The sequence below is a fragment of the Monocercomonoides exilis genome, assembly GCF_001643675.1.
Source record: "Monocercomonoides exilis strain PA203 chromosome Unknown scaffold63-433378, whole genome shotgun sequence".
Taxonomy (NCBI): Eukaryota; Preaxostyla; order Oxymonadida; family Polymastigidae; genus Monocercomonoides; species Monocercomonoides exilis.
Genome location: NW_027150608.1, coordinates 355,594 through 367,985, shown reverse-complemented (window position 1 = coordinate 367,985; position 12,392 = coordinate 355,594). Strand labels below are relative to the sequence as shown.

Here is a 12,392-nt window from a genome sequence, read left to right as displayed (position 1 = left end):
TCCTGGATTTTGAAAGGTTTCAGGGTTCTTGAACGATGGAACAAAAAAAACTCTTAATTAATCGAAATGTTGGAGGTAAAAGAAATTGATTTTTAAAAATGGGATCCAATTAAAATATGACCATATTATTGAATTCTTTAATAGAACTAATTTCTAATAATAAAGTCATAATTATTGGTATTCATTTGTCCAAAATTTTTTGAAAAGTCGCAAATGTTTAATTTTCAAATAAATCAAAAATTTCATATCTAGATCAAATTTCGGTTCCCGCTCATGCAACTTCACCAAAGCGGAGGATATAATTTGACAATGCTATTTAACACATTCCTGTGAAGTTGCATGAGCGGGAACTGAAATTTGATCAAGAAATGTAATTTTTGATTTATTAGAAAATACAACATTTGAGACTTTTCAAAAATAATTACCCATTTATGAAAAATTCATTAATTTATTCCAAACTTTTTCAGCAAACGCGTTTTCTTAATTCTAACATTATCGTTCAATATTCAATTGAGAAATATAAAAAAGTCGAGAAAAAATTTGAAAAAACTGATTGGAACAAAATTCATAAAGCAAAAAAATTTTTTAAAATTTTGAAAAAAATGTTCCATAAAAAAAATATTTTTAGATTTCCAGTTCAATCCAATGTTTCGAAATAATTTTTTTAACTTTCAAAAATTTCTTCTCAGTAATAATCTCAACGCATGACGCAAGAAACATCTTGAGCAAAAGTGAAAGAGTTGAACTTTAGAGCGGTAGTTTTAATTTCAAAACATTTCAAAAGCTCTCATAACCATATTTGAAAAAACAAAAAAAGAATGAATTCGCAAAATATGTCCATTTGAATAAAGAATTTGTGATAATTTCTTTTCATGCACACTTCATTAGACAAATATATATTTTTTTTAATAATTTATAAACAGGAAAAATATAAGTTCTAAACAAGAAACTGTTTTTGTTTCTAGTCTAAAAAATTGATAAAGTGATAATAAAAATGAAAAAAAAATTTATCAATATTTCGAAAGAAGACTCTCAACTAATGAATCAATCTTCCACTAAAAATTGATAAATTACAATTTTTTTTCAAAAAAATTGAATTAAGTTGATAAATTGATAATTATTTATTTAATGATATTGAGCCGGTGATGATGGAGAATACGCAGGAGATGATGGAGAATACGCTGGCGAAGATGGAGAATACGCAGGAGATGATGGAGAATACGCTGGGGACGAAGGAGAATATGCAGGAGATGATGGAGAATACGCGGGTGATGACGGAGAATACGCAGGAGATGACGGAGAATACGCAGGAGATGACGGAGAATATGCAGGAGATGACGGAGAGTATGCTGGCGACGAAGGAGAATATGCCGGTGACGAAGGTGAATACGCAGGGGACGATGGTGAGTATGCTGGTGAGGAAGGAGAATATGCAGGAGATGACGGAGAATAAGCTGGCGACGACGGCGAATACGCTGGCGAAGACGGGGAGTATGCTGGTGAGGAAGGAGAATATGCAGGAGACGATGGAGAATATGCTGGTGAGGTCGGTGTGTAAGTTGCTGAAGTAGTTGAATATGTTGGCGAGGTTGGCGAGTAAAGCGGAGATGTTCTTGCGCCCCTTGCCCCGCTGGCATAAGTGATGGAGGAGCCGGCGTCGAAAGCAGGAGAAGATGGCGAATACAGCGGTGATGAGACGTTTCTTCTGTCTGCTCCTTCGGATATGCCCGCAGGACTGTATCGTGGCGAGGACATTGAATAGCTCATGGCAGACGGAGAATAAACAGGAGACGAAAAGGCCATTGGAGAAGTGAGAGGAGACATGGCTGATTGGTAAGTGGACGAATAAAGACCAGATGCTCCGTCTCTCCTTTCCTGCTTTACTCTTCCGTCGTATCCTCCGCTCTGGCTGATGTTCGGCTTCACATCCATTCCAAACTCTGCCATGTGCGTTGGGCTGAACGAAGGCCCGCTGTAGCCGTATCCTCCTCCCTTTTGATCGTAGTCTGTTTTGATGAATGGAGTCATTCCACCGCTTGGGCTGGAGCCTATCATAGGTGACAGGCCGGGGTTGTACATCGGAGTCATCCCTCCCATCGGATCCATCCATCCACCCATCACTCCTCTTCCGTCTCCTTCTTTCATCGCGCCATCACCAAACCCGCTCGCTCCACTGAGTCCAGCGCCTTCAATCTCGTTCAGTGCTTCTGCCTGCGCCTTCTTCACAGCCATCTCCTGCAGTGCCTCAGGAATCACAATCACATTCTTCAGCTTGTTCGTGTCGACTGCGATGTCGATGTATCCTGTTCCGCACGGTGCAGGCTTACCCAACATCACACACTGCGACACCCCGCGCAGCTTGTCGTTCTCTGAGAAGGCTGCAGCTGACAGCAGGATCTTCGTACTCTCTTCGTACGTCGCTCGCATCAGAGGCCCCGTATCCATTGCGCCGAGGCCGTGGCGTGTGATCGAGGTGAGAATGCCGTGTGTAGTCATCAGATCGACCAGCATCGACAGATGGCGGTAGTTCACATACGATGTATCAAACGAGATGACATCGCGCACTTCCTTCAAAAGCGCTGCCCGCACTGCTTCAATGCCCAGCACTTGGAAGATCTCCACAATGTTGTTTGATGTGCAACGGTATGGATCGACGTGGGGCTGCGCCATCACCTCACTCAGGTTGCACCCTTCAGTATCCAAAATCCACTCTGTTGCTTTGCTGTTGAATGAGCCGTCCTTGTTGAATTTCGGGCACTGCACTTCTCTGATGAACACCTTCTTGATGTCAGGCACCCCCCGCAGCGCCAAGTCCGACAGCATCGCTGCCTCCAGCGTCTCAAAAAAGGAGTTGTCGTATCTTGTCGCTGCTCCTCCCGTCGCGCGGTATCCGACGCCTGCTGCCAGCTCGTTCAGCTGCTTTGCATGGTCAGGATCTCCGCTCTGATCCATCGCAGCTGCCTCTTCCTCGTCCATCTTTGCTCTGATACGCAGCACAAGCTCTTCTGCGTTATCATCTGTTGGAATGCACTGTAGATCATCGCCGTATGCATCGTTGATGGCTCCTCTGATCTCCTCCATCTTCATGTGCTTCTCTGTCATAATCGAATTGACAAGCGTGAAACGCAGCAGCCACGGAGTCAGTCTTGCCAAATGCTCCTGGTCGAACTCTTGTTCCTGGAAGATCTGCACAAATGTCTGATCTCTCTCGATAATTGAATGGTCTTCGTCGGGATCGTAATAGATCTCACTCAATTCTGTCACATGGCGCAGCGTCGTGTACTCCAAATAGCTCTGCACCACCTTCGCATTCTCTGCGGTCCTCCTCTCCTCTTCGCCAAGATAGACAAGCAGCCCAGGCGTCTTCGTTTTCTTCGTCACGTTGATAAGCTCTCTCAGCCGAGGCACGCCAAGTGTGACGTTCTTGCTAGACACACCAGCATAATGGAATGTGTTCAGCGTCATCTGCGTGGCTGGCTCTCCAATGCTCTGTGCCGCTATCACCCCAACCATCTCAGCCGGCTGCACCTGCGCCTTCTTGAACTTGTACTCGATCTCTTCGAGTATCCACGACAGCGCCTGCCGCGACAGCCGGTGCACCTCAGTCACCACACGCGAGGCAAGCGACGATCGCACAAGAATGTTGAACAACAGCGTTGCATTCTCAGAGGCGCTCTTGCTGATCTCATCGTCTCCTCGGATGATCACAAAGCGCGATATCGCCTTCTCCACCATCTTCGCTGCCTCTGTCGGAGTCAACGACGTAGGACGCAGCGGACTTATTTGGAACTTCAGCTTAGCTCTGTGGATGAGCCGGGCGATGTTGACAGGCTGCGGCCATTTGTCTGTGCCACTCGCAAAGATGGCATTCCTCAGCTGGTCTCTGTCACGCGACAGCTGCTCAAACTCTGCTGTCAGAATACGTTGGGAGAATGGATCGTTCAGAAGCTTGGAAACAGCATCTTCAGTCAAAAATGTCTCTAATTGTGCAAGTGTCGTCTTCTTCTTGCCTCTCTCTTTGTCCTTCTGCACAATTGGCAGAATACGACGGTGCACATTCCGATGCTCGCCTCCGCCTGTTGCACCAGCACTTATAGCAACAGACGTATCCAACCCACTCGAAAAAGATGAAGTAGTCGAAGAAGAAGATGATGAAAGAGACAAGTTGTCAATGTCCATTTTGGTGTCATCGTGAAACAGCGCAGCAGACTCGCCCACAACATCAGCAGCTGCTGTGCCTTGTGCCCCGTCCAGCAGATAGTCGCTGTCCATCATGCCCAATCCGCCTGCTCCATCGTGTCCTGCCAATGCGGCACCTGCACCCACACTCGCCTCGTCAATTCCCAAATCGAATCTGTACTTGTTCCTGAATGCCTGGTCAGACATCTGCAGCGTGTCAAACTGCTGTGACTCCACCTGCTCTCCTGCCAGCCCATCTTCGCCATACAAAAATTGGATGATCTGCCCAACTGAGTTCCGCACCGTCGAGTCGTAGCACACCGTCAGATCTTCCATCGCTTTGATCAGACGCCGCTGAATGTAACCAGTCTCACTTGTCTTGACAGCTGTATCGATAACTCCTTCTCTGCCTCCCATTGCGTGGAAGTAGAACTCCTGCGGTGTCAGCCCTTTCAAATACGAGTTCTCCACAAATCCTTTGCTTTCTGTGCCTGGATCGTCCTGTGTGAAGTGAGGGAGCGTCCTCTTCCTGAAACCGTATCTGATACGTTTTCCTTCCACGTTCTGCTGTCCCACACACGCTGCAATCTGTGAAATGTTGAGCGTGCTGCCTTTCGAACCAGCTGCCACCATAAGTTTGATGTTGTTCGATGCCGGAAGCGCCTTCTGCGCCACTTTTCCTGCTTCAGACGAGGCTTCGTTCAGAACTTTGTTCACTTCCACCTCAAATGTCTCTATCTGTGTTCTGCCTGGCCTCAGCTCCAATTCTTTCTTCATCATCATCGTAACAAACTCCTGCACTTTCTCCTTCGCCTTCTGGATGATGTTTGCCACCTCTCCCACTGTCTTCTCATTGGCAATTGTGTCTCCTATACCCACCGTGAAGCCGTGGTTGACCATCCAGTAATTGGTCACTCTTTGTATCTGGTTCAGAAAATGCATCGCTGCCTCGTGCCCAAAGTCCTTCCAGATGACATGCACAATCGACCCTTCCGACTGCTTCAGCGTCTTCGACTCCAACATCCCCGTCAGCAGCTTCCCATTCTCAATAATCACTCTCGTGTCACCAGGGCTCATCGTCGTTGTCTCGTTATCAGGATGCCCTCCAGCCAGCTTGTAGATTGTCACTGGCGGCATACACAGCGACATGATCTGCTTCCCTGTCCACAGAGGCTTCGGCTTCACAATCGCTGGCTTTGGAACTTTGCCGTCGAAGTGGGTGAGCCACATGAGCAGGTTCATCACAAGGTCTCTTTCAAGGAATGTGTCACGTGAAGTGAAGAGATAGGCAGCAAGAAGAGAATCCTGCACAACACCGATGCAGTTCTTGTTTGCTTGTGGAGACACAATCTGTCTTGGAAGCATCATCAGTTCCCGCACTTCTGTTCTCGCCTCAATGCTCTGTGGAAGATGTAAGTTCATTTCATCTCCATCGAAATCTGCATTGTACGGTGTGGTGCAGCTGAGGTTGAGTCTGAACGAGGAATACGGCAGGATCTTCACACGATGGCCCATCATAGACATCTTGTGCAGCGAGGGCTGCCTGTTGAATATCACAAAGTCCCCATCGTCCATATGCCTCTCCACAATATACCCAACCTCCAAATGCCGCGATGCTGGGCTGTCGTCGCTCAGCTCCAGCCGTCTGCCGTCAGAGCGGATGATGAAGCGGGCGCCTGGATGTGTCTCAGCACCGTTCATGACCAGCTTCGTCAGCCGGCGGATGTTGAACGGGGTGACCACTTCAGGAAACGTCAGCGTCTTCGCTATCGACATTGGCACTCCCACTTCGTCCACTGAAATGGTAGGGTCGCCGGTGATGACGGTACGCCCTGAGAAGTCTGTCCGCTTTCCCATCAGGTTGCCTCGGATGCGCCCTTCCTTCCCTTTCAGCCGCTGTGTGATGCTTTTGAGGGGCTTGCCTGATTTCTGTGTGTTGGCAGGGACAGACGGGAGGGTGTTGTCGAAGTATGTGGCGAGATAATATTGAAGAAGACGAAGATAAGGCTCAACACCAGACGGTGGTGTGCCTGCTGCTACAAGTCGTCGAACATCATTGTTCACACGAACAATTTGCATCAAAGAAAATGTTAGATCATCCTTCACAAATAAGTAGGAAATGACGGTTGATGAAAATGTGAGTTAAGAATTAACAAGTTTTTGTGCAAAAAAAGAAATAAAAAATTTTGAAAATTGAGAGATGTCAAAAATTTTACAAAATAAAATTATGAAAATTATGAAAATTATGAAAATCGTAGCATTCATTGATTTTCAAAGCAGATTTTTCAAAATTACTTGTTGTTAAAGCATACTTCAGCTCTCCTTGTTGAATCAACAAGGATTGAAGGTCTAACGCACGGTGGTGGAACTGGAAGAACAGTAAGCATCAAAGAATCTGGACGAGCATACTTTGGATTGAATCCAAGAGCCCTGCAATCTTCATCACTTATGTTCCGAAGAATATTATAAACGGTTTCCGAATCAAGCTCTCTTTTTCTTTCTTCACCTTCAGGAAGTTCGGATCTTTCATCAAATTCAATAATCAGTTTTAATTGAGTTCTTGTAAAGCGTGGCTGTGGTTGCCCGCATCCGTCATGCATCATGTGAACATGCTCATCATCTTCGAAAATATTTCCTGATTCTTGTGGTTTGGAGTCATCTTTTTTCAATTTGCATTCTTTAATGGGAGAACATAGCTGAGTCATAGCCCTAAGACGAGCTTGTGGTTTTTTATACGTTTGTGCTTTTTTAAATTTTGGATCGTCCTGTTTGTGCAAATATATTAAAAATTCACATAATTTCAGCTCAATAAAATGAATAAATACCTTACTGCACAAAATTCTGGAGCAGGTAAAGCAGACGCATCTTAAAACAGATAAAACAGTTGAAAAAAAACCCACATGGAACATTGGTTTTGCAAGTTCTATGTGACCGAAATGACCAGGACATTCTTCAGTTGACGCGCTACACGTTAAGCATTTCTGTCCTCTTTCCAATGGACCCATCCTTGGGTCGTGCAAACTATTTCGTTTAGGAATTCCATGATCACTCATTTCTGTCGTGTTAACTTCGCACACAGACATTGCCCGCTTTAAGAATTAATTAACGAGCGAAAAATAACATGAAAATGAAAAAATGCACAAAAAATCAATTCAGGACTTATGCTATATGTTTTTAAAAAATAAAAGTTTGCTGTTAAAAAAGAAAAGTCAACAAATAACTGAATAAAATTCTCATTATTTCTCTTTTCGTTTATTCTGGAAGTTAGTGACATGAAACAAACAATTTGTTCCGCAGTCAGTACAGAAAACTGTACTGTTTTAATAACGCCAACAGGCGCCGAGCTTGGTGTTATTGGCATCTTGATCAATTTCAACAAAAAACTGATCAATACCCAGCAATAAGAATTTCTGTGCCATACTTAAATTTATATGATTGCATTTTACTCGTCATTTTTATTTAAAAAATCAAACCCAACATGATTCATAGCATTATTTCAATGTTAATTATTTCTTTTAGCAATTCTCTTTTGCACGAAAACTTAACGATCTCATCGGGAAATGATATTCATTGTTTTGATTGTCTTGTTGCAACAACTGAGCAAGAATCTTATCATGGGCTGATGTTTCGTCGTTCCCTTCCGAAGAATAAAGGAATGCTTTTCCCTTTTAAGCAGGCACAGAAGCTTACTTTTTGGATGAAAAATACGTTTATTCCTCTTGATATGATTTTTATTGACTCTCAAGGAAAAATTACAAATATTGAAAAAAATTGCACACCGCAAACCCTTGATGCACGCTCGTGCAGTATGCATATAGTTTTATATTTGTAATTAATTTTATTCAAATTAAGTATCAATGTGCCAAGCTGTATTTGAAGTTAATGGTGGACTGTGCGATGAACTCAATATTCTGGAAGGCGATGAAATAAGTTCTCCAACGCTTTCAACTTACGGAATTTGCTCTAAGAAAGTGCAGAGGATCGAGCTTTGAAATTTGTTTTTTCATTTTGTAAAATGATATTGTGAAAAAATAATAGAAAAATATTTTAAAACAACCAACTTATGCATAAGTGAAATGAATTCAATTTTGTTCGTATGATGGAGAAACAGAATTGCTTTGAGCTGAGTGTTGAGGAAGAATGCCGGTGTAAATCACATATAAAATTCCATCATCATCCAAATGAGATGACTTGTAATTAGCATTAATTTCAGAAATTTGAGTTTCTTTGGAGTATTTTCTTTCATCTATAAAAAGAGTCATTTGAACATCTATTGGAATCTGAGAAAAATTCAATTATTCTCTAAAAATAATAAAAAAACAAGCCCGTGAGTATCGTTTTATGACATATTCTAATTCTCCAATTGTTATATCCTCTGCTATAAGAAATCTGCACAAAAAATTTTTCGTCATTCAACGAATAAAAAAGCAAACTGCCAAACTTTTTCTTTTCTAAATCTTTATTTTAGAAAAAAATATAAACAAATGACTCTTCAATATTTAATACAAGAAAACCTGGAAGTGAACAATTCATCGCTTTTTCACAAATAACAGGAATTCTGTCAGGCATTCTTGTCCTAAAATGAAAATTTAATGTTCATGCAGCAATACAATTCATATAGCATACAGCATTTTTTCCACTTCTGCTTTTCTAGTTTCTAAAGGATATTTTTCTTTATATGACAACTTTTTTGCCATTAAAAAAGTTTATTTTTTAACTCAAAATAATGAAACACTTCAGTATGGGAATTATGGAAAATGATTTCTTTAAAAAAGAAAGTCGTATTAATCTTCAATTTTTTTTTTAAAAAAAAAATACTGCCAACACAAATGTAACTTGATTTGAAAATTAATTGGTATTATTTTCATTATTCACTTTCATTGAATTTTTTGGAAAAGTTATAATATAGGCAATGGTTAAAGAATGGTTTTAAACGTTTCAAACGTTTCTTAAGAATCTTTTTTATTTTCCTCTGGTATGTTCAAGTATATCTGACTTGAAAAGCTCAACATTAGAGTGATACTAATGCTTAAAACAGAAATATAATAAAATTAAATAAATATTTAAACACAAACGCTGATTTGGAAGCATGTTGAGTGAATGATCCAACGAAGAAAGAGAACTTGAAGAAGAGCGATGTGTGCGAAACAATATCCTCAAACAAGCTGTGAAAGCAGAACTGGTTGATCTGTGTGCTTTTGTCAATTTGAGAATAAGTTATTGTTGCTGAAGATGAAGATGTTGATGATGAAAATAACAAAAAAGAATAGAAAGTGCATGAGAGACCAACGAAGAGAGTAACATTTCTCTTGCCCTGCTGCCCTGCTTTTCTCGCAAAAGAGTTAAAAAAAGTCGGATCTAGATTGGCTGCTCATCCAATCTGATTCACCATCTTTCCAATTCAGCGAAGGCAAGAAAGATAGATGAAACAAAGAAGATTGAAGAATAAAACAGATGAAAATGGAAGGAGTTGTTGAAGAGGAAAAATAAAGAGATAGATGAAAAAGAAGAAAACGATGAAGTTGTAGAAGAACAAATTGACAACAATAACAGAACACATTGCCAATGCATAAAGAATGTTCTGATTCTTTCCCTTTCTCTTTCTTTTCTTCTTCTTCTCTGCTGCTCAATCACCACAAGTTGAATTCATTTTCCTCCCAGAATTCACAAGAGAGGAAAAAGTGAAATGTGGCTTAAAATCAACAGTGGCAGAAGATAGTCCACTCATTTTGTGTTTTTCATGCACTTCCAAAGCAATCATTGAAGATTGCGAGGAAGGAGTTGATGATGTTTGAGGGGTGTTTGGAGACTGTTGTGTTGAGAAGAAGCAGAAATTTCATTGAACATCAATTTTATTCGTCGACAGCTCATGATTCCTTTTTTTCTCGTTCCGAATGAAATTTTTGTTGCACCTGTGAATATGCAATTTGTGCACCCAAATCTCCTTCTGCTTCTGTGGTTGATTCTCTTTTTCCTCTGCTTTGCATTTCTCTCTCTCTCTCTCTCTCCATCATCCTCACAAAAATTCGCTCATAACCCTTTCCACTCCTGCTGCTTCCAAGCATTCTCATTCAATGCTGACCCACACAAATAGAACATGAAATGGATATGAAGTCACTTCCATTTCAAGTCTCTATCCAGTGCATTCATTGTGCAATCATCAGCACAATTCTTGTTCTTTCTTCGCTTCAACAGCAAATCCAATCCCAAATCGTCCTCCACGCCCAACGCATTTCTCCATCGCTTCCACCAAAAAGAAAAAAAAAATATATCATTCAACCATCTTTCATCTCATTTCATCATTTCTCCACTTTTCCAAAGCTCATTGCATTCATCTGCTCATTTTTCTTCCTTTGCCTCTTTCACCAAAACAATATGTCAAACAAATCATTCAGAAACAAGGCGTATGAGACGTTGTCCATTGCTCTAGAATTGTTCTATTGAAATTGAAAATATGAAAATAGATAAAAACAGGTGTGAATTTCCGTTCCAATAAATAATCAAATAAATGGTTTTGTTTTCTTGAAATTGTTCGAAAAAATAAAAATTTGGCAAACATTTTATTCAAAATCCATCTTTTCCAATACAATCTTTGCTTTTGCTGAAAATGTCCATTTTCAAGTGTTTCAGCCCTTGGCAAATCTCTTTTGGCTGAAATAGCATCTTTTTCTGCCCAAAGCATGCAAAATGCATCCACGATTCATAAAATGCAAAATGCGCATCATTGAATAAATAAATCCTGTGCGAATCATGTCTTTGATTGAAAATGTTCATTTCGGCCAGGATTCGCTTTTCAAACTTCAATTCAGAAATCAATCATTGTTTCTGATGTTTGAAAATTCAAAAATACAAATTCTCAAATTAATGAAAAATATCATGTTGTGATATGAAAATTTAAATATTTCTCCAAAAGCTCTTTTATTCTTTGAATAAACTAATGTTTTGAAGAACAATCCACTGACCAATTGTTAAATTTGAATGTGCAAGTTAATCTCTCTCAGATGCCTCTAAATAAAATGCAACATCATAGAAATCACATTTTGTCGCTGCACACTTGTTGATTAATGAAATATTAACACATCAAAATTGTTGAATTCTCAATTAATATTATTCATATGATCAATACAATAACTTGTTTTCCTTTGAATAATGTTTTAAAAAAATGCAACTACAAATAAAAATTCGATTTTTCTTTTGAAATGAATGTTTTTCAAAGTTTATAACCCATATTAGAAAAAGGAATTCAGGAAAAAAAAAGAAAAGGAGATTCCACTTGTGTACAGGGCTCAATGCTGTCCGGAATATGCTGTTTTGTCTGCATTATATATTTTCAGTGCATGTGCAATGGTGCTGCAAATGAAGAAACATGTCAGATGAGGGAATACAAGAAAGAAAGAATTGATGATAATCTTGAGAGAAATTGGTTGCACACCTTTCAAAAGGACGTTTTTGCCAATGAAATAGGATTGGAAACAAACAACGGTGGAAGAGAAGGTGGAACGAAAACAACGAAGAAATATGAAAAAAGGAAGGATAAAGGTTCAAAAGAAGGAAATGATGAAAAACTCAAATTCGGAGAAGCCAGCCCAAATGAAATGGTTCGAGGAACAAACGTGTCTGATGAGCGAAAAATGAGGAAACAACAAAGATTTGAGGAAGAAAGTTGGATTGAAGGGTGTTTGATGATTGCCAATTCTTCAATAAAACTCCACTCCCTGGGGTTGGTGCCAAATGATGGCCAAAGTGTCTTGAATGCTGCGAAAGGATGTTTCATCGAAGTGAGAAGATGCAGGATAGAGATTGGGGGAGAAATGCCACCATTTTGTTTGAGTGGAAGTTGTGGGCTGTTCACCAACATATCTCTCCGATTCCCTTTGAACTCACATTTTCAGAAATGCCCATCTCTCTTCTCTTCAAAACCATTTGAAGAGGTTCATTCAGAAAAATGTCATGTTTCAGTTTGTTCCTCTCATTTCTCCTCTTTTTGTGTCTCATCGGCCCCATTCCTTTCATCACCATCCATTCCTCTTATTTCCATCTCTCATCTGATATTTTTCAACGTCTCAACAGCACCTGATGCATGTCCATCTCCAACAACTGCATTTTCACAAACTTCTTGTATGATAAGCAGTTGCACATTCTCATCAGTCTGTGATGCATATGATGGCGGGATTGTTCCTTCACTCAACAACCTCTATGCCTCTTTGACTGCT

At 40.5% G+C, this 12,392-nt stretch overlaps 3 protein-coding genes across 3 annotated transcripts; 1 reads left to right on the top strand and 2 right to left on the bottom strand.

Annotated features, from left to right (window-relative positions):
* Positions 1-931: 931 nt before the first annotated feature.
* Positions 932-7,571, bottom strand: MONOS_7157 (putative DNA-directed RNA polymerase large subunit). Its single transcript, XM_067877464.1, has 4 exons — positions 7,463-7,571; positions 7,005-7,268; positions 6,492-6,944; positions 932-6,279 (listed from the first exon to the last, which is right to left on the bottom strand). Exons 1-4 carry the CDS (start codon positions 7,538-7,540, stop codon positions 1,126-1,128), a joined length of 5,949 nt encoding a protein of 1,982 aa, XP_067719399.1. The 5' UTR covers positions 7,541-7,571; the 3' UTR covers positions 932-1,125.
* A 27-nt stretch (positions 7,572-7,598) lies between these two features.
* MONOS_18317 (putative exported protein) lies at positions 7,599-8,171 on the top strand (the record flags this gene model as incomplete). Its single annotated transcript, XM_067871326.1, has 2 exons — positions 7,599-7,985; positions 8,032-8,171. The coding sequence occupies exons 1-2, from the start codon at positions 7,658-7,660 to the stop codon at positions 8,169-8,171; spliced, it is 468 nt and encodes a 155-aa protein (XP_067719398.1). The 5' UTR covers positions 7,599-7,657.
* Positions 8,163-8,917, bottom strand: MONOS_18316 (putative Autophagy protein Atg8 ubiquitin like). The gene is made up of 5 exons (XM_067871325.1): positions 8,806-8,917; positions 8,694-8,755; positions 8,621-8,636; positions 8,505-8,568; positions 8,163-8,459 (listed from the first exon to the last, which is right to left on the bottom strand). Exons 1-5 carry the CDS (start codon positions 8,874-8,876, stop codon positions 8,262-8,264), a joined length of 411 nt encoding a protein of 136 aa, XP_067719397.1. The 5' UTR covers positions 8,877-8,917; the 3' UTR covers positions 8,163-8,261.
* Positions 8,918-12,392: the final 3,475 nt, after the last annotated feature.